Source organism: Chinchilla lanigera, unplaced genomic scaffold (assembly GCF_000276665.1).
Source record: "Chinchilla lanigera isolate Chin_1 unplaced genomic scaffold, ChiLan1.0 scaffold00005, whole genome shotgun sequence".
NCBI lineage: Eukaryota > Metazoa > Chordata > Mammalia > Rodentia > Chinchillidae > Chinchilla > Chinchilla lanigera.
In genome coordinates this window covers 22,308,824-22,331,810 of record NW_004955406.1, presented here as the reverse complement: position 1 = coordinate 22,331,810, position 22,987 = coordinate 22,308,824, and the positions used below count along the sequence as shown (strand labels likewise).

Sequence of the window (22,987 nt, the reverse complement as noted above, 5' to 3'; positions counted from 1 at the left end):
TACAGATGCAAGGAAATAACTAAGAAAGTAAGTTCTTTGAGACTGTTTTGTTCACTACTGACTCCAGTGCCTACAATAGTGAGAAGTCACATGTCTCTTGAATAAGTGAATTAAAGTTAATACTTAATTTTGACTCTCTCTATAGTATTTATTTTAAACTGCTTATTTCTTCATGTATTAATAAAAGATCATTTTCATATATAAATGGATCAAAGGTTACTTAATTTTATCTCCTTATATAAATTAGTAAAATATATTTCTATGGAAGGTCTCACTGCTTTCCTTCAAATGATCAGAGATCCCGATAAATTGAAACACAAACAGAATAAAGAGCATGATTTGCAGAATGGCAGTATCTATAAAGTAGGTCAAAGAGTACAAAACCATCAAAAGTAGCGCTTTCAAAACTAAGAAAGATGGAATGATGTTTTTCTACTTTGATACTTTCTACCAAACGGCAGTTACTCAGTGAAAACATTACCACTCTATTTGTATAATATACCTGAATTTAAATTGAGGGGATGCTGCATGCAAGAATTTCATACACTTAAAAATTAACTTTTGTCAGTAGTTCATAGTTAATGACATTAAAAAGGAGAAGTCAGTTTCCTCCAAATCTTGTATTTTCTGATTCAGACAATAAAAGAAGCTTCTATTTTTGAAATCTAACCTTAAACTGTTCTTCCAATTTCTCTCGAAGAGGGCTCAACTTCTCCAAGCTCTTACTCAGGTACACATGACCATGGAATTTAATAAAGGCCTTGATAAAGTCAGAAACACCCCATTTGGTTTTCACCTCATCCCGGCTGAAATGAAAGAAAAACATCAATGAATCTTAAGCAGCAAAATGGCTAAAATCATTTCAAAGAGACTTTGGCTTGCACAAGCAGGTTATCTGAGCACTTGGTACACAAGGCCAGGGTTCTGTATCTAAATTTTCAACTGTAATAACTTGGATGAGTCAGTATTCAGTTAGGACAAATCAGATACTGGGTAAAATTCAGTGACTACAAAACATAGTATGTCTATGTATAGGTTTAGAAACAGGAGGAAAGAAGCACAGGTCCTTGTCATTATTTCCTGTACACCAAACTTTGAAGAATTAAGGCTTCAGGTTGCACAGGGTCCTCTTGAAAAAAATCAACCCTACCTTTCCAGTGCTTTAGAAAGTGCTTTTTGTAGATTAGTGGAGGCAGCTGGGAATGGGAACTTCACAGCAATGCTTCTGCAGTAGTAGAAAATTGTGGTCAGATGATCTCCTTTGGAAGAAGCTAAGATAGCCAACTGATTGTAAGGCTGACCTAAAGGAGAAAGTTAAGATTCTAAAGTAACCCAGGAACAGCAGTGTTGCCATGAGAATACAAATGGTCAGTTTTTATAACCTTAAATTAATAATGAGGAATATTTTATAAAACAAATCTCGTAAGTAATTATAAATGAGCATGCTATAAAATAGCATATTTTAGAGACAGTACATACTATCACATACACATTTACAAAAATCATGACTAGAATGGAGGGCAGCTTCAAGTAAGACTTCAGAAAGGGCTAGCTAGTAAGTACTTTTGGCTTTGCATGCCACAGGTCTCTGTCACTCTACTTACCTCTATCATGGTACTGTGAAAACAGTCACGGACAATATGCAATGGATGGTGTGGCCAGACGGCCATCCCTACTTTAGACTCTGGAATTTAACGGAATTTCAATGTTGCTTAGCACTGATGATTTATAACCAGCAAATATTTGCTGAAATTTCTTTACGTATCACTGTTACTGTCTACTTTAGGGACATCAAAAAACAAAAGTACTAACTTTTAGGTAAGAAACCATTTTTCTAAGGGGAAATGATTGTATTAAAGAAATTATTCTATAAGTAATGAAGCCAGAGTTGTAGAAATACTTTTATGTCACAATAATTCTATTTATATTGCTTTAACAGACAATAAAAATATTATTTGAAAAAAGTTCATTTTAGTTTTATGAAATGTACAATTAAAAGGGGAAAATACAAAAATCAAAACCAAACTCACAGTTATTGCTTTTACAAAACTTGAAAGGTGAGCCTTGAGTTATCTACTACCATGCTAGAAAGAACACAGAGTCATGGTCAACCCTCAAGTTGACAGGCCCACTCACCATTGGAGGGGACAAGCTGAGCTGCATGCCTATAGTAGGACTCTGCCTGGCTGGTCTGGTTTCTGTATCGAGCTGAGAATAAGAAAAAGAAAATTTAGCTTAAAAAAAAAAATAAGTAAAAAAATCCACCAGGAGGGTACTTCCAAAACAGCTACAGTTTTAAATTCTAAAGATAATAAAGATATAACTTTAAATCTAAAAGTAATTTTAAGACCATTAAGGACAGGAAAGATTTTAAAACAAATTAACTATAGGATTATGTGTGAAGTGTCCATCCAGCCTTCCCTATTCGGGACAATCAGCATATAACCAATTTGAAAGCTTACCTAGCCCCCATTTTCAGGTCCTCCAGTGTCATGCATCACCAGCTTCCACTACGGACTATGCTGGTGACCTGGAGCCGGCCCACAAGAAGGGGTGAGTTATATGGCACTTAAAAACAAAACAAAACAAAAAGCACTATACAATATGATCTGAAAATTAGGTAATTCCTTCAATATCTTATAAGGTGATTTTAAAAAATGCTTAAATATTGTAATATTATGTGTGTGCAAAGAATACATTTAAAGCAAAAATAACCTAAACACATTACCACTGAATCTCCCTGCAAAACTCACTGCTTACTTTGATGTGATGCCTCTTGCAGTCACTAGCTTGTGACGTTAAAAAACCTACAATCTTCAAACTTTAAAAGGAATGATGTTCTCCATTCCTTGTTATTTGAGGACAAGCAAAACATAATCCTATAGTTAATTTGTTTTACAACCTTTTTAAGTCACCTTAAAGGGATGAAAAAGAATAAATAAGTTCCCACATAAAATACATGTTATTTGAATACAAACCACTTTAAAAAGAAAACAAAACTAAAAATGAGCGTTTAGTGTACTGGCAGGAAGAAAAAGCAATCTAGCTCTAGCAGAAATGATTTATACACCCTATTTATTCCAAAAGTGTAGATTTTTAATTTAGTAAATGTACTTTGATAAATTTAGTTCAAATTATACTTTTGCTGTTTATTTGCCTATATGTACATTAAGTCTGAATAAAATTTAAGTCTTATTATGAAAATTATTTCCTTTACAATCCTTTCCCAATCCCAAAACACTAAGGAATTCTAAGTTTCTAAAAATACATTCATGATTTCCTCTTAGGACAATCTAAATTGTGTGTACACATTCAGCTTAAAGGAAAAAAGCTGCTTCCTATGACTACCACAAAGAAAAGGATGAATGCATTATCAGTTTCTTCACACCAAAGGCTCACCAATGTCTCCAAGGTGAACGAGGCAGTGCTGGCAGATATAGGAACAGGAGCTAGACTGTGGCTTCACTATGGCGCTGGTATGCGTCTGTTTATTGCTGATAATTCCCAACTGGGAAGACTTCACACGGCATGGTAAATCTACATTAAACACTGTACACAGTTCTTGTAATAACTAAAGGAAAAACATACACAATATTTAGTAGAAAGCTGGAAGTGTTTTAATAGTAAAGTCTGTATGCTGTAAGATATATATCCAGTATTACTCCTTGGACCTGAGCAGGAACTACATGAAAAGTGTATGGTAACCTTTCATAAGATAATTGGTATCATTTGCTACATATCATATCTTTCAAATTTCCCACTATTAGAGCATTCGAGGATGTACATTTAAAAGAACAGAAGCATTTTTTAAACACGCTATTTACCTAAATAGGGATTTGAGACTCATATAGCAAGCAAAGAAAAGCAAGAAATTCCTGAAATTATCTATCTACTTCTCTCAAAAACACACAAAACCATTAAAGATTGGTTTATCACATTAAAAATGTGACTTACAAATTATGACATTACAAATATGACTTAAATATAAGACAAAGTATTTGTAAGACTTAGGAGTTTTTTGATACTTATTTTCTTTTTTGATTAAGGGGGGGGTCTCATGTTGCCCAGGCTGGTGTGACATTCATTTTTTTTAAGTTTTAAGCCAATTCACATCTTCACATACATATCGGATTTTAATTCATTAGATCATTCATGCTTCCCTCCTCTAGTCTCTCTTCTTAAATTATGAGGGGCTGTTCCTCTTGGTCAGAACTCCTCTACCTGTGTATACTTGTTACTCCATTCTTTTCTGACTTCTGCCTATCACCTCCTCACCATTTTTCATCTGTTTTTAACCTCTCACATATCTGTCCTGTGGCCTGGACATACTAAGGTTTCCTGCAGAAAACAAAAAATGTAAAACAGCAATGACGAAAACACTCTCCCTTGACTCTTAATTCCTTCCCAGCAAACGTCTAATGTTCCTTCCTTTTCTTAACCAAATTCTTTCAGAGGAATGCACATTATCTACATCTGCTTCTCAATTCCTATCCATTCCTTAATTCATTACCATCTAGCTGCCACATAAGTCCCTTCCTCACACCCCAACATCTACCAATGTTCTAATTAAACTACTGTTAGACAATTAACTACCTACCAGCTAAATACAGTATAGTGCTGCTGGGCCTCTCTGCTTCTTTAAAAACAGATCTTATGGCTAATCACTGAGCTCTTCTGGTTTTACACTTTTCCAGTTTCCTTCATTCAAAGGCTTTCCTCCCATCTTGCCAAATGTTTGTTTCTTGGTCCCCACAGAATTCTTCACGTTGTAGTCTTGCTTATTCAAATCTTTACAAATATGTTCACTCAAAGTTTTTCGAAATTATATTTATTCAAGTATCTTCCTATTACATCAGATTCATGCTAAGCAACAGAGATGCAAAGATGAGTAAGAAAACCTGTCTCCTGAAAGAGTTCACAGAAGATAGAGGAAGGAGACAAGGGCATAGTAAGTGATAGGAAAAGGACAGAAAGAGGAAAGGAAGAAGAGGGGAAGAGAGAAAGCATGACACAGAGCATACCCAACAGAACATTCTATATTTATAATAAACTTATTCCCTAGATAATTTGATGTATCTGCCCACCTCTATCCTTGTGGTAAGCTAGTACCAACACCATGCGTGTAAATATAACGTTCCACTTTCTCAACTGAGGAAGTAAAAGCTAAATGAAGTATCAAGTTATTGGACTAAGGCTACAGAATTAGAAACACTTTGATCCTATCACCATTTTTTCTAACATGTACAGAATTCACAATAAAAAAATACTGTATAACACCCTGAAGATCCAATTCAAAAGAAACCAAAAGGCAGCATCTTTCTCCTAATATAAAAACCACTTTGATAACTAAATATAAATCTTGTGTGCCCTTTCTTACTAAGCACAGGAATTATCTACTTCATTTTGCTTTTGCCTGTACTTCTATAAAGGGCAAAAAATTTGCTGACTAAAATTAGCTTAAGTTAAAACCCCAAGTTAATCAGAAAACAGAAAAAGCATGAACAACAGCAAAAGAACAAAAACTGAAAGTAAAAAAGAAATAAAGAAGTAGAACAACAATAACAAAACACAAAACCAGTGGAAGATGACAAGAAAACATGAAAATAAAGAACTGAGTTTAGCAGGTACTGAATGAATAAAGAGTGGAAACCTAGGTAAGGCTAAATAGCAAGAAGAAAAGAAGAATGATCACAAGAAGTAAATCAAATATGATCTGAATATCACACAGAATGGCTCTGTAATAAAATTTCTGCCTGAACCCAGGAGCCATAGGCATAAATACTAGAGAAAAAAGCTTCTCTCTGGAAAACAGAGCACTACTTTGTTTAAAGGGAATAACAAAGTGGAACCCAAGAAGAGGGTAGGAACCCAGGTAGGGTCACAAGTTAAAACTATGCTTGACAGGTATTCTATTAAAACTATATCCTACCTTTATATAGGTTTACTCTGATGTGTACTGACTTGGTAGTAGTTTCCTAAATGTAGGTGGATGGCTGAGATAATAAGTTTCTTCAATATAAGGTAGTACTAGGAGATGCTCTGAGGACTCGTGCTGGATATTAATGCCTTTTGTTCTCCTCAAACTTCCAATCATAGAATTACAAAACTGGAAAGGGGATCTACAATGATCGTTTGTCCATGCTACTCTTTTTACAGTGACTTGCCCAAACTATCAAATTAGTCAGCGCTATAGAGTCACAATAGTTTCAAGGTTCCCATTAAGTAATCTTCACAATATTCCATTTCTTCTCAGCTTTTATGCCAAAAATGAAGGACAGCATTTATTTTTATACAGAAACTTCATGAAATGCTTTCTTGCTCCCATTTTTTAAAATAAGGATAATTATTTTGTTCTTTGATACACAAAAGAAACCTATAACAGAATGTTGCTTCTGTGAGAATTTGTTTGTTTGTTTGTCTTTTCTTGAGACAGGGTCTAACTATACAGTTCAGGCTGGCCCAGAGCTCACTTTGTAGCCCAGGCTGGTCTTGAATTCACAATGATCCTCCTGCCTCAGCCTCCCAAGTGCTGGGATTACAGGCGTGCACCAACACGCCTGGCTGCGTCTGTGAGAATTTGGTTTTGCACAATGCACCGAGTTTTAACTAGTTAACAATATAATAACTAAGAAGTCAAAAGTTATCTTCACAGAAAATGTGACTGTGGATAATTACATACCAGTCTTTTTTCAGGCCACTCCAGACTTCCATTCTTACTAATCTGCTAAAGTTACATTTCATTAAATCCAAGATACCACAAATTATAAGATAAAACGTTATTTTATATAACACTGAGTAAAAATTACAATTAAATGGAAAATTGCCATTAGTCATGTTAGTGTTGGTTTCTGAAAAGTCTGTTGCAAACTTACCTCTATTTCAGAGATGTTAAATATGAAAAATTATTGGAAATAAAGAAATATGGTACTCATTACGTTCGTTAATGACTTCCAAGTTTTCAAATCTAATTAGTCACTTTTAAAATATTACCTGACTTCTCACCAGCACTCAACAGGATTGCACTCTCTCCTGTCATTAAAATGCTCTTCTCTTGGAATCCAAAGCACCTCTCCCTGAATTTCTTCTATTGCAATAGTGACTCCTCTATACCAAGCCTATCTGCATCTGGTAAGTCAGATGTCTTTGTACTATTTCTATCAGACATCTCTTAAATGTCAAAGAGACATTTCTCTAACATGAATAAAGTTCCTTTCCCCTAGTGATTCCCTTAGTAGTAAACGAAACAGCCGCCTAGTTCTTCTAATCATCAGTTTTGATTCACCTTCTTTTACTGATTTCACAAATCTAGGAAGTCCTTTTGGTCATACTTCAAAACTGTATTTCTTTCAACAACTACAGAAGTATCCCATCTTCCATTCCTTACCTCAAAAATCCTGAGTAATCTTTTAAACATGCAAAGCTGAGCATGTTAATCCCCTGCTTTACTTGCCAGCGGCATGAAATTACACTAAACATTAAAATTCAAAACTCATTTTGGCCTATGAAGTCATACAGTGATCTGAAATTGGTCTACTTCCCCAGTCTGGGACCTAATCTGCACTACATGTAACCAAGAAAGAAGTATGGAACATAACCGCAGTCATGTTCCCAGTTCTACCTTCTACTATGTGGAGAAGGGAAACAGATTTGAATCAGAAACATGAGTGAAGTTTTAGAATTTTAAAACTGGACTACGTTTCAGAAACTGAGAGCAACTGCAATGTTATATAATCTGTTCAAGTAATGGTAGGAATCTGGGAATTTAAAAGAACACAGATAAAAGCAGTGAATGGGCAGAGATACCACTGTGTTAATATTCCACTGAACTGAAACTACTCAATTAATACAGTCAAAATTATATAGACATGCTTTTATATTGTTTTCCCAATTATAGGAAATATTTCTCTCATCTAAAAAAATTCATGGTTTTTAAGTTTCATATTTCCCTTTTATAGTTATGCCATGAATTATTTAACCATTAGTCTACTGTAAGACAGTAGTATTGTTTTCAAATATTAAGATTTGATTATAATGTCCACTTGTTCCTTCAGATGTGATTGTTTATTCATTTCTTTTTAAAATGTTTTTGGTTTTTTGAGACAGGGTCCCACTATATAACCCAGATGAGCCTTGTATTCACTATGTAGACCAGGCTGGCTTTGAACTCCCAGCAGTCCTCTGCTTCGGTTTCCCAAGTGCTGAGATTACAGGTGTGTGCCACCATGCCTGGCTCAGATGTGATTTTTTTAAAAACATCTCAACTATGCACAAAGGAAAAAATAAAATCTGTGATAACTTCTGTGCTTCCTTAGGGAAAACAATAACATGCATCTACAATATTTAAACTTTTACTAATCTAATAACCTAATAATCAATTTAAGAACTGGTCCTCAGGAAATAATTCAATATTAGAGAAATGGTTTATATACAAAGATGTTCATCAAAACGTTTAACAAGCAAAAGCTTACACAGTAGTACAGCAGACATTAAGTGTGGTCTTAACCATAAAGAAGTAGAAAAACACTGTAAGGATGTATTACAGTTGTAATTTATCCTGAACAGCTTGGTGCAGTGCTATCATAGCAGCTACTTGGAACGCTGAGGCAAAAGGATTTAAAGTTTGAGTCCAGCTTAGGCAACTCAGAAAGATTTTCTCTCAAGAATGTAGTGTCGAGAATGTAGCGCAGGAATAAAGCGCTTGCCTAGCATGTGTGAGGCCCTGGGTAACAACAGCAGCAGCAACAACAAAAAGTAGTGATTTCTCCTGAGTGTGGGAATTAATGAAAAAAGTTTGGGACTTTGTGTAACTTTGAAGTTACCTGAAATTAGTATGTATTGTTTTTATAGTCAGGAGACAAAAGACAGCTATAATGTACCCATCTTTTCATGCAGACTTACTACTTCTTTGAAGGTAAATATTCTGTCTCATATTCCTCTGTATTCTCAGTACCTAATATTGTACCTTACCAACAGTAGGCTTTTGGCAGACACATGTAGAATGAGTAAGTTTTTGACATCTGCTTACTTACTGGCATCAATGCTTCTTTTTGAAAGTAAACGCTCTCCAAGTATCTAACTTATACTGCTAACACTTGGCATAAATTTGAAGATGAATTCTGAGAATAAGTGCTGTACTTGACTGCTTTTAATGATGAACTGTGATAAACAGTTATTGGTCTAAATAAAGTAAAAGTAATCTCTCTGAAAGACGACAGCTATCTTCCAATAGAGATTTTCTTTTTCTACATTCAAAGAAATGGAAAAACAAAAATAAAACCATAATACAGTAGGTGAGAAGCAGCATAGGAAGAACTGGCCCAAGTTCAAGCACAAGAGCCTGAAAACCTTATTATAAGATGCTAATTTTATATATAATTTACATTTAAATTACAAATAAATGAAATGGGAATTTTCCAAAAGATTATGCTTAAAGAAAATTCCGTGGTCACAGATTTATTCATTCTTTTACCATGCCTGATAGAGAAGTTATACGAGAATGTAACAGGAAAAGAGAAAATCTGTGGCAATGATGAATAATAGCTTATTACTCAAACTGAAGAAAAAATACTATTTCTTACGTAGTTTAAAAACCATTCAAGGTCACAATAAATTTGACAATATAAATAATATGCAGAAAGTTCACTTGATGTTACAAATTTTGACTCTTACTGGCAAAACAGTTGTTACTTTTGTTTGTTCGTTTGTTTGTTTGAGATAGGATCTTGTTATATAGTTTAGGCTAGCCTTGAACTCACTATGTGCCCAGGCTTGAACTCACAGTGATTCTTCTACCTCAGCCTTCCGGGCACTGGGATTGTAGGAGGATGCCACCATGCCTGGCGGTTACCTTCATAATGATTATACTCATACATATACACTCACATTTGCTCTAATGCCATTTGTAACTGACTTCTGCTGTTTCACTAATGTTTTGCTGCCATTAACCCTTTACTGTTCTTAGTTATACCTTCAACCTATAAACAAAACATCAATCTGAGAGTATTTTTTTAAAGGTCTTATGGAAAATAATTTTGGACATCTGTATTCACTTGAGATTGTACAATCAACCCCTGGTTGGCACAGTAGTGATTATACCAAAGTGTGTATGAAATAAAGATGTGTACAAAGGAACGTTTACCACTAATACTAGCAAAACTGTTATACAATGCGAACTAACCTGAGTATAGAAGCCACTAGCTGCCTCTAGGAACAGAGAAAGGTTTGCTTGGACTTCACTCCGATTCGGGTTTGCTCGATTCTTTGCTTGACCTTGTAGTGTTGTGATCTGATTCTTAAAGGCATGATTCCAGCTGAAAACAAAATGTAATTCTATTTGGTATAGCAGTGACTCACTGGGCAGACACTGGTCCCCCTGAGAACAAGAGAGAACTGTTTGTTATAATTATACCATGCTAGGCAGTAAACCTGCACTAAAGTTATTCATTTATTTAAAATGACTTTATGCTCCCCTTTGAATAAAACTAGACATGCAGTAGAATCCAACAGACCTTAGTAAAAACTTACCAAATGTTTGAATAATCAGATTTGGCTTCAGTTATTAATCTTTTAGAGTTACTAGAGTGAGAATCTATTTAGGAATCCCAGTTCAAAGAACTACAGTGGCAAGATCAAAGTAAAAATAAGCTATTAACAAATTTCCATACACTGTGTCAAAAATAATTGACTGTACTCTATCAAATGACATGCATGGGGGAGGGGCTTATACATGTCTGCCGATAGTTCTTATTATCCCAAAAGTTATTTCCCATAGAATGAATCTCTATTCCTACTTAATAGTTTTATTTCTCTTGGGATTAATGTTTCCTTTACATTGGGAAATATAGGCCACATTTCAATTTTGGCTACTTAAGATAAACAACATAATGCTGAAATACGGCATCAAAATCTTGCTATAAAATGCCCTTCAATAATAAGATTATGCACAGAATCTCTTTGAATTCAGTTTTCATGAAAAATAAGCATTCTCTAACTCGCAACTCACAGGAGAGAGAGAGAGGAGAAAGAAAACTCAGATAAAGGTTTTCCAATCTACCTGGTATGTTCCTAACTATTAACATCAGCTTGTGAAGCTCTAGAGCACCAGGTTTTTAATGATTTAGGAGTGCAACCACTCTCTAATATTGCTGATGACATCTTATCCTTGATTCTAATTTCTGAGATATGAGTACTGAATGATTGTTACTTAACTCTAAACAATAAGTCCCTGACTTACAAAAGTGTTCCCTTGTGGGAGAATGTTCCTAAGTCTGATTAGTTTGTAACCTGACAAGGTGAGTCTCATACAGTATATCTGTGAAAGTTTGCAACTCAGATATTCATAAGTCAGGGCCTCACTGTAACTAGATTTCCTAAAAATATAAAGCATATAAGGGTGTGGAAGATGGAAAAAAACTAATCTTCACTACAACATAGGGTAATGGGCAATACAAGACAGAATATACTTCATTGATTTTCATCAAGCTAATGTTCCTATTGCAATTTATAAGCCAAGACTTTTCATTAAAGGCATTTATTTACTCACTTGAGAATCTGGTTATCTGCCATTTTCACCCTTCCTAGAAAGACTGGAATAACCGAAATACACAAAATCTTTCTTTAGTTTTATTGGGAAGAAAAGAAAATATGAATTTATTTGATTAAAAAAGAACTTCCTTACAATGCAAATATTTTTCTGTTGGAGAAATTTATAGAATTACATTTACCAAAGAAAGATTTTTCTAAAGAATTTTTAAAAATCAGGCTCCATATAGAGAACCAAATATTCTTAGTACTTGAGATGAGATACTTGCTTTTCTGATGTGCATAAAAGAGCTGCCCTTAGGGGCTGGGGATTTAGCTCAGTGGCAAAAGCGCCTGCCTGGCAAGCGCAAGGTCGTGAGTTCGGTTCCCGGTACCGGAGAAAAACAAAACAAAACAAACAAACAAAAAAAGAGCTGCCCTTAATAAACAGTCGCCTCTTACCTTCAAAGATTGTATCTGAAATATCAATGACCAAATAGTTTGTTTAAAAAAAAGTCACAAATATTAGAATCTTTTTCTATTGAAAAAGCTTATTCAGGAGTAGGCTAAGAGACAACCAAGTAAGCAACCAATTTTAAGCTGTGGCGAGATGCTAGATCTTACAGGAACAACTCAAATGATAATACTTACAGATCTTGTTCTACTTTCTTGTCTAAAGCATATTCCAAATCAGTAACTAGCATTTTCTGGTACAGGTCCTGCAGAGCCTGCCTGGATGTCCAGACCTCAGCTGGACCCAGCTTAGAATCTGAGTAGCAGAACAAAAACAACACATGAATAAACAGCTTAACAAGTACAGCAAACCAATGATTCCTTTACTCTCCACTCCCCAAAGTAAATCTGCCCTCAAGTGTATTCCATAGACTGCTGTAGAAGCTTTGTGTCAAATGACTTTTTTGGCTAATGACTAAATCTGGGTTAAAATGCTTTTGTATCTCTTAAGTCTGTTAGCTTTGAAATAACACCATGAAATGAAAATGGCTTTAAAAAAAAAAATTATGTTTTACTTTTGATTTAGATTTCTGTCTCTTCCTATCATAGGCAGCCATATGCCTCACAGTAAGTCACTTCATTAAAATAATGGACTACCAAGTTGGGCAGGGTTTTTTTTTTTTTAACACCCACAACTATATTCCTTTGCCCAAATTGGCTTTTCCCTTTTTATTCAAATAAAAATTTATTTATTTTGATTATTTTCCACAAACGTCCGCATAAAATGTTCATGTCAATTCACTGTCTAGCAGCTGCTTGGGTATTGCCCTATTCTATATATATCAACCCAATAAAGCCACAACAATGAGAATTGTTTTCATGTAAAAGAGGGCTGGGAGAAGATTGGGATTAAATTGTTTACATAGCCAGACAAGAGACTAGGTGTAGGATTAAGTCAGCAAGTTAGGCTCTGACTACACACATTACAAAAGTGGGGTCATACTGTCTGCCTGAGTCCTTCAAGGTACATTAACCTTGATGAATACTGACTGGCTTCTTGAGTAGTTCAGTAACTGACAGTCTCTGTAGAAGAACTTAGTAACAGACTTTTCAATTACAGTATGTATTTCCAATAACCAGTTAAACTCATCAAATTTACTTAAGGAATCTGTTGCAGAATAATCATATAACTTCACTCCTCTTTAAGTTTGGCAACGGTATCTATTGCCTCCACAATTCTACTCTGCAAACAGAACCTCCTGGATTCAGTATTTGAGGTAATGCTCACAAGAGTTTGCTGGTTAGTAAGAACAAGTCTATTATCAGTTTCTTGGTCTATTAAAGTTTTTAATCAATAATAGATTTGGAGATTTGCTCAGACCTGTTTTATTGGTATAAAGTAAGTTGTGAAAAAGAAATAAGCCAGCCAATACCTGTCATGTCAGCCTTCAGGACTTCTGCCTGCCTAAATAAGGAAAAAAAAAAAAATCAGTTAGCAACTAACCAATATAGCATGAGATCTCAGAAATCATGTATGACAGTAAGACTATACAGCAGCTAAACTTGTGGCACTGCAAATTGTGTCACTCTCCCCCTTTAACGTTCAGGATAGCATTAAGTCTTAGAACAACGATGCCACTATTTAAGTTTATACGAGCGTCAGTGACGAAGTTTACTTTCTTGCTGTTTTCCTCCAAATCTGACTTCCATTCTCCTCAAGCTGCTGATCCCTGGTCCTCTTCCTCATTGCAAATGACAGCCACACATCTCAGGGCAAGTAATTCCTACTTACTAAGCACTTACTACACATACACACCCCTCTCCTTACTTTCTACTGTTAAAATCCTAGAGATACTGTATCTCTTATTTAAGACTGAAATTTCACTTAGGTATGCTCTATATAGCTTCTCTTAAGGATCTGTTCCTTTGATTAATCCCGCTCCTTTTTGACAAGTTTGAAATTTCCCTCTCTACTAGGCCCTTTCTGCTCTTTGGTATTTTACCAAGGACAGGCCTCTCACACATTTTAAAACCTTCTGCCCCACATTCCCCTCTGGTTGTTGCCTGTCTTTTCTCTCACATTCTTCAAAATTGCTTGTGTTTAATAAGAGTTCCAAAACTGAACTAATGGCCACCTGATTCTTCACCCTTCTATTTTTAGTTTTTTGTTTGTTTTACCTTAGCAAATGTAGCATGTTTTCTAGTTGTGGATGGCAGGAGCCTAGAAGTCATCTATGACAACTTTCTCTCAAACCCCAACTTCAGAGAATGTTATCTACTAAGTGGTCTTGAATCTTTCCTTCATATCTTCAGCCACACTCATTCAACTTATGCATATCCCTTGCCTGAACAAATCATAAAACTGCTTTCTCCACTTCACCCTGCCCCTGTTTCATGGTGTTCTTTCATTGCTCTAAGGGTCTTTAAAATACACACCTGATCTATCAATGACTTAGTACACGTACTTGAATGACTTCCCATTGCTCTTAGGGTACAGAACACAATCATCACTAAAGTTTCCTACAAAATTCTAGTCTCTGAACTCTCCTCTGCTCCCCTTTCCACTCCCCACTCTACTCTCCTTGATCTCTGTGTTGCATCACTGAGTCGTGGTGTGATGCTTCCTTTGTGCTCTGGGCCCCTGTAAAAGAGAAGGAGAGTTCCTTTGCTAGAAACACCTCTCCTCTCTTTTTTCTGGTTAATTACAGTTCACTCTTTGAGTCAGAACATTACTTCCATGGCAAAATCATCTAGATTAAAAACATTCCTATTTATATTCTCAAAGTAGTTTTTTTTTTTTTCTCCTTAGTATATATCACACCTTTTAAGATTGCTCAGTGTTTGGCAGTCAAACCAATTTACTTTGATTTGAGGAATTGGTGGAGTATACTAGCAGGTTTGTCTGGGTAGGTCATGGAAGTTTGACCTCAGGGTCTATGTCTGATCCCTTGCACTTTTCTCTCTGGCAGTGTTCTGCTCTGCTCCCTGGAGGCCATGACCTAAACAGCTCTGCTTTGCCATGCCCTTCTGCCATGATATTCTGCCTTGAGCCACCTGACCATGACTGAACCCCCAGAAACTGGCAGCAGGCCTGATCTTCTGCTCCTTTAAATTGAGAGCACTGGACATGTGTCTCAGTGACAAAAGAACTGATTAATACACTCCCCACCACAACCCCCTGTCTACTAGCATACAGTATGCATTCAATAAACATTCTAATGAAGAGGGTAAACCATGTTCATATGCTGGATTTAATTATCTCATTCATATGTGGAATCTAAAGAAGCTGATCTCATAGGACTAGAAAGTAGAAGAGTGATTATCAGAGGCTGGAGGGTAAGGGGCAAGGGAAGATAGGGACAGACTAGTCAGAGGGTACAAAGTTATAGTCAGAATAAATGCTGGTGTTCTATGGGCACAATAGGGTGATCATGGTGACAATACTGTAACAAATCTCTCAACACAGCTAGAATAGATTTTGAATGTACTCACCACAAAGAAATAACTGTATGAGACGTGAATATGCTAAATACTGAGATTTGATTATTATACACTGAATATATGTACTGAATCACCACACTGTAAACTATAAACAACTACAATTATTAGGGATCAATTAAAAACACAACTTAAAAAGTTACTATATAAACTTGAGATCTCTGTCTTAAAAATAATGTTTCGGGCAGGAAAGCTAGAGAATATTACGATTCTAAAATTTTTACTATGTTTTTACATAACTAGGTATTTAATAGCAACTATGAATATTAGTTCATTTTAAAATGTAACGTGAGCTGGGGGTGGTGGCACATGCCTGTAATCCCAACACTTCAAGGCCAGTTCAAGTGTTCAAGGACAGCCTGGGCTCCGTACTAGGTTCGAGACCAGCCTAAACTGCATAGTGAGACTCTGTCTCAAAACAAACAAAAAAGTGAGACCTTTTATTCTCTTAGCCTTTACAAAATTTTTTTTTAAATTAAGCTTTCAAACAACAGAATCACAATAGGGTCTTGGGGAGGTAACCACAACCACATGAGAACTACCAATACAAATGAACAATACTAAATAAATAGTTATGTTTAGTCCTAAAATATAACAGCACATCAAAATCCATTAACCATGCAGCTCTATCTTCACTGTCCGCTTTGTGTTAAAATTTGCCATTAAAAAATGTCCACAAAGCTACTGGCTTATGTGCTTTAAAAACTAAGATAATACAACTTAATAAAACATACAATATACCCTATTCCACCAGTCAGAACTCTTCTTCCCCTTCATGGAATACTATTCTTTAAGTATTAGCTTTCCTTTTGTATAGTATATAATACATAAGAAATCAAATCAATAAATGTGATTTCATATAAATGCTTTAATGAAGATTAGCACAAATTGGTTATTATAGAAAAAAGCTACACCTGAACTTTGCTGGTTTCACTGAAGACTTTCAACAGAGGTTAACATTATATTTTCTAGCCAATGTTTATATAAAAAGAAAAGTTTTAATGTTTTTCTTGCCAGAAGGTATGGCAACATGAACTCGTTTATTCTTATTTTAAATAGAAGGAAATAATTAAAACAACAAATGAACCAAGAATTCAAAATTAAATCATCATGCCTTTAATAAAAGGACTAATACAAAATATGAAGCTTTCCAATATATTAAATATAATTTGTTATTGATTACAGAAATTAAACATTTCTGCCAAGCAACTAAAATGATTAAAAAGCTGAACGAAATCTGGAACTTTTAGTGACAAGTGTGTTGAAAGCTAACAATCTGAAACAATACTGATGGTGATAACATAATCATCAAGATCTACAAGTACGTTTAATGCATTCTAAGCACTGGTACCATAATAACACTGTGTACTGCACTTATACTATTCAAAGGGTTCTACATAAAATAATCATTTAATTCTCACAAGGTACCATTACTGTTTCTAATTTGTACTTGAAGAAAATACAAGGAGACAGAGGCTAAATAACATGGCTAAGGTCACAGAGTTAAGTAGCAGAAGTAGTATTTGAACTCTGTTTGTCTCCAGAGTCCAGCTCCTTGCTGTTATATCAGAATTTCTCCCTTATACAGGATTACGTGATAGTAGCTCACAGCATTGGAGCATTCTGTACTTAATCATTTTGTGATCATTTTATCATTTCACCAGAGGGGGAAAAAAACTAAAATTCAGGATATCTTAATAAATATCTTAATCATACTTAGCATTATTGTAACAATGCAAAGTAGTAAAGGGTAATCTCCTAAGAATATATACTCTAAAATTTGGTCTAAAAATCTAAGATATTTCTAAACCATAGGCACATAAAATAAGAGATACCTTCCACATGAACACCAGATCCCTTTCTCTGTAAGAATTCAGAAATACAAAGCAACCTGTTCTAAACTCAGAGCTACCCAGACAAGGCAAATCAGTCTCCTTTGTTTTGGAAGAAGCATCTAGAGTACTCCTTTTTGAAAATGTAAGCGAAGTCCAAGGTAGGATTTATCACTTTGCTCATTATTTTCCCACAGAGTTAGGAACAATTTTGGATAATAATAATATTTATCAATTATAGTCATAAACCTAAGAACCTAATCATAATTGCACATGCTAAATAATAGTTCACACATGTGAACTATTTATACACTTAAAAATTGTTATATAATTTTACATATAAAATTTATAAAAGTTTATAAAATGTTATAAAGTGTGTAACACTTATACACTTATAAATACACTCACACATAGCTCTCTAAAACTTCACCAAGTCTCACAGTATTCATCAGAGAAAAAATAAATCATTGCCGTGCTGTTGGATTTCATTTAGAAGAGAATCTAGGAGAAATGCTACTCCTAATGGAGCTTTTCTCAGTTCACATTAATAAAAACATTAAGTTTCTTTCTGTCTATGGCACTTTATCTTGTATTTTCCAATCTGACATTTCAATGCTCTATACCAGAACATTCACTCTTTATCTATTTTCTTTGAAAATGTGTGCCTAGTTTCACAGTATTAAGGGCCCAGGCTTCTCCAAGAATTTCAAGGATGAAAAGGCAAAAGAAGTAATACAACAACAAAAGCACTAGGCCAGTGAGGCAGGCAGACTAGATAGAGCACACATGCTGGAGCTAAAGGACCACGGAAGAGAAGATGTTAGGAGAAACTGCATGGCACACCAAGTAGTTCACATTTTGACCTTTAAGCAAAACAAACCAGTGCTGAATTTTAAGTAAGGGTACAGCATTGTTGTATTTGCATTTTTAAAAAAATTACCATAAGGTATCTAAAACACTAATTTTAAAACCTCAAGAGTAGAAATGAGGTGATAATACAGATGAGTTGAAAAACTCAGATTCAAAAATACCTGCACGTTGTAACTAGGAGACCAGTTGTAGAGATAAAGCAGTCTAAAATCAGCCCCAGGCTGTTAGCTAAAAGAGCTGGGTATTTTAGAAGGTGGAGGGAGGTGTCTAAGTGGGCACTTAGAAATGAGAGAGTTGCCATGCGGAATAAGTAAGACACGTTATATAATAGAAAGCAAGTGACCCCCTCGAAGAAGGAAGGTAACCTGACTGCGACCTCCAACTTCCTTTTGCACATTTAGTTACTCAATGGCTAGTCAGGTATTCCTTCCCCACTGCTACTTCATGGGATCTTGACTGAAGGGCCACACTGGGTTTAAGATAACAAAATTTTGTGTTTTGGAGTTAAAAAAAAACCCTCAAAATTGAAGTTAAAACATCCTAGGTTCTCTACTACCACATAATATACTGGAAAGGGTAAGTTGTTTTGATATTATGAAGGCCATATTCTTAGTATGAATAGAAAATAAAATCAAAGGTAGATATGTAAATTATAAAAGAATTGGTCAGGATGTTACTTTTTTCTTTTTTATTCTCTCTAAACATTCACATTATTATTTAACAAGTATGCTTTAAAAACTGCACTTGACAACACATCAAGCAAGCTATAAATGATAGAAATGCCATACTAATTAATAATAGATTTTAACCCCATCTGCTAAAAATTAATGAACAGTCTAATAATATGCTCTGATCACTTATTATTTGCCAGGTCTTCTTTTCTTATGCTTTCATGTATTATAAAACCTTTAAATCTCATGGCAATTCTATCAGGTAAACAGATCCCCATTTTGCTGATGAAACAAAGGCACAGAATAGTTAAGTAATTTGGCCCAGGTCACATAACTAGGAAGCAGCAGAGCCTGGGTTCTACCCTGCAACCTAATTTGACAATCAGAGCTCATTAGCATTATACAATAAAGCAGATCTTCTGAAATAACCAGCTATGGGTTTCAATTTGTAGGGGCAAACATCACCTCTCAGTTAAAAGCCACCTCATTTGAGATTTAGGACACACTCCGGCACTGTAAGATACAATAGCAACAGTAACTAGCTCCATGTAGAACAGGGCTTCTCTAGCACTTTATCATAGGCTCATTTCTATAGGCAGTTAGTTGACAGGCTGAACTGTATCCATGTTAATATACAAAACCCAGAGTGGATGGTTTCTGCACTCAAAGAAATTACTACATACGTAACCCAAAACAGAAACTTTCATTCTACAAGATAATGTACAAAATGGGTATGTTTCATACTTATAAATATTCACTTGCCTCATGCATAAACTTAAAAAATTTTTAAAACTTACTTCAGTAAAATCTTTAAAATTTTTTTTGGACTACAAGATACAAACGTACAAATAAAAGTAAACATGTGAAGTTTTCAAAGCCACATAAGCAAAACTGTTTTTAGCATGTCCCCCCATCTTGGCCAAAATCAAATCTTTCAGAAAGTGTCTAATTCTTCTGTTAGGATCCGCAGAATAGGAATAGTTTAACATACATCTGTAACATTAATAAAAACATGTAGAAATCCCTTGTAATTTTTAATCCTACCTAATATTACTTGATTTCAGATGCTCTTCTGATTTCAAGTTTTCGGTCCTCATCTGGGACTTAAATGAAACGTTTTCTCCCACAATGACTATCTGCAAGAACATCCAATTTCTCATAAGGTAGAATGGTTTAAGACATTCTAGATAGAGGAGAGGAGGAAAATATAAGTTAACTCACAAAAGCAGAGAATTCCCTAGAACAATTATTTTATCATTTGAAATGATTTAATGTGAAAGGCAAAGAAAAAATACCAAAGACTTTTTCTTTTTATATGTAATTTCTTAGAACATACCTTTTAAAATTGTTTCATATGTATCTAACAGAATCTTGTTTTAGATCAAATTGTCAGTCTGTCTCACTGTCTGAAAGCTGAGAGATCTCTACAGGACAAACACAGGTTACCCAGCAGGGTTCTTGCAGGACTAGGATGAGAATGACCTACAGAACAAGGAGCAGACGGACTCCTTACCAAAGGAAAAGCATATAAAACAATTAAACCACAACTAGAGGGGGTGTGAATAATGCTTACATTTGAAGATCAGTTGAAAATGTCGGGTTTTAAATCTTCATTCACTGAACAATATTTGGTCATTTTTGTGTCCTAGATACTGTGTTAAGGACAGTATACAATGATAACACAGCTATCATGCCTACCACGGATTTAAAAATTTAATGTAGAAACAGACAACAAGGAAGGAAGAGGCAACAGAAGTTAAAAGCACAAGCCCAGGAGTCCCTTTGTCTGTCATCAATGGTCTACCAGAGAGTAAAATTAAGACATAAGAAAAACAGCACAATTTCCTAGGGACATCAAATTAACTCAAAGATTTGTACAAAGTGAGCAATTATGGCCACTGACCACTGGTTACATTTATAATTATTAAGTGCCAAATACTAGGCTACATGTACATATGTGTGATTTCTAAAACTGAAGCATACCATGATAGATTGTGAAGAGCCTTGTGTTCAGGCTCTAAGGCCCAAACCAAGCTCTGCCACTTGCAGGATACATAACCTAAGGTGCATTACTTCTTTATGTTCCCATTTGGTTAAAAGATGAAGATAAAATAATCTACTTCACTGAGGTATTTTCAGGATGAAAGAAAAAAACAAAAGGATTAGGACTGTAAATAAGGCCTCAAAAATGTTGGCCATTATTATCACTATTTATAGTTATTATTCATCCTCCCAACCATCCAAAAAGGTAAATGCTATTTTCTTTCTTCTATAAATTACAATATTAAAGCTACAAACTGATCAAAACACAAAGTTTTTAACCATTTTTAACAAAAGAAAAAATAAAGAAGAACTGTAAGAAAAACTTCAAACATACAGCAGTGGACTCTTGCTATACTTCAAAGCACATTTTCCAGCTCTTGTGATTTTAGTGACAATTTAGTGGAAATGAATAAGATAAAACTTCATGATAAACCCAAGTTCCTTATTAGCCTAGCATATAAAATCCATGGCTTTCCATTTTCATAAGTCAATGAACCTACATGTGAATGTTTAATTTTAATTTATTACAATAACAGACACATTGTCATTAATCTCCCCCAAAATACTTTTCCTCATTTGAACACATTTTTCCCAGTTTCTTGCTGCTTTCTGAAGTAGTTCTGGCAATCCTCTTTCATGAGCGTTTTTAGTTATGCTTCCATGGCTACCTCAATGTCCAGAAGCAATTAAAAACATTTACCTTTTATGGTCATTTTGACCTTGAGAAACAGCCAGAAGTCGCATGATACCAGACCCAGTGCATACGCGGATGAGGACACACTGTAATGTTTTTACAAGCCTGCCTTTCCACTGGATGACATTTGACAGCAGCATTCACCATATCTTTGATTACAGCTCATAAAGACAATCATGAAACAGGACTTCCAGAACTGCTTCAGAAGTGGCAAGACGATAGGATAAGCACAGCTGAAGCAAGGGGAGTATTCTGAGGGGAATTAATGGCAATGTATCTTTTACCATAATAAATTTTTTAAAAATTCAATATCCAGTGTATATTTCAATCATATCATATTATCTTAGTTTCTTACTATTTTTCAAGTATCTCTTTGTTCATGCCCTTCCTTCCTCTCTTTTTTTGCAGCACTGGAAATTTAGCCCAGGGACTTTACACTGAACTGCATCCCTAGCCCTTCATTATCTTGAGACAAGGTCTTGCTATGTTTCTATTTTGCCCAGGCCTGGCTGAACTTGCAATCCTGCCTCAGCCTCCCAGAGTGCTGGTATTTACGTGGTAAGGCTGGTTATTCATGCTCTCTGACTCAGACTCAAATGCCCTCCCATCTCCTTTCTTGATTGGTTAATCATTTCTAGTACTTGAAAACTCATCAACTTCTACAAAAGAGCATTGGATTTGCCAAGTACTGCTAATGCATCTTAATGCCTGTCTGCTTTAGCACTCAGAGCACTATAAGAAGTTATTTATTTACACATTTTTCTCCAATAAACAGTCTTCAACCTTGTACTTCCAGTGCTTAACACACTGCCTACCATACTGCAATTTGCTCAAATAAACCTACATTAATTTGTACCAGCACCTGTCTCTCAATGGTCAACCTCCTAACAGTTCAAAGTTTTTCAAATCTAGACAATAATTTCAAGTCTTGCAGGAAAAGAAGCTAAAAACTTTTCCATCTGAACAAAAAATAGTAACTTCCTTTTATGTTCAGAAAATCTACCACTTTATATAGTCATTTATACTTGTCTCTTTGAAATTCAGATTTGGTTTTCATGGTATGGGATCTATATAGAATATACATAGAACATGAGTAAGTTCAACAACCCAAAAATATTAAACAAGAAATTGAGGTTAAATCATCAACAATGAAAAGCTACTTTTAGTTCAATTTTTACATTACAGGAGGTATGTCAGAAAAAGTTGTTCAACCCCATCCAAACCAATGCCTTTTAGAAAGAATGTACAGTGCTGGGGATATAGCTCAGTGGCACAAATGCCTGCATGGCAAGTTCAAAGTCCTGAGTTCGATTCCCGATGGAATGGAAAGGAAAGGGAAAGGAAAGGGAAAGGAAAGGGAAAGGGAAAGGGAAAGGGAAAGGGAAAGGGAAAGGGAAAGGGAAAGG

At 35.2% G+C, this 22,987-nt stretch overlaps 1 protein-coding gene across 5 annotated transcripts in view; it reads right to left on the bottom strand.

Moving 5' to 3' along the window:
- Window positions 1-22,987, bottom strand: part of Smg7 (SMG7 nonsense mediated mRNA decay factor) — a 79,485-nt gene that overhangs the window by 20,972 nt on the left and 35,526 nt on the right. For 3 of the 5 annotated variants that reach the window (XM_005375022.2, XM_005375028.2, XM_005375026.2), the window contains exons 2-10: window positions 20,181-20,326; window positions 19,889-20,027; window positions 13,407-13,438; window positions 12,172-12,289; window positions 10,178-10,310; window positions 3,400-3,571; window positions 2,137-2,208; window positions 1,151-1,301; window positions 671-806 (exon numbers count right to left, since the gene is read on the bottom strand). In XM_005375022.2, the coding sequence (XP_005375079.1) occupies window positions 671-806; window positions 1,151-1,301; window positions 2,137-2,208; window positions 3,400-3,571; window positions 10,178-10,310; window positions 12,172-12,289; window positions 13,407-13,438; window positions 19,889-20,004 (930 nt within the window). In that variant the 5' untranslated portion in view covers window positions 20,005-20,027; window positions 20,181-20,326. The remainder of the gene's footprint in view (window positions 1-670; window positions 807-1,150; window positions 1,302-2,136; window positions 2,209-3,399; window positions 3,572-10,177; window positions 10,311-12,171; window positions 12,290-13,406; window positions 13,439-19,888; window positions 20,028-20,180; window positions 20,327-22,987) is intronic. The other 2 variants (XM_005375023.2, XM_005375025.2) reach the window with 2 other exon arrangements.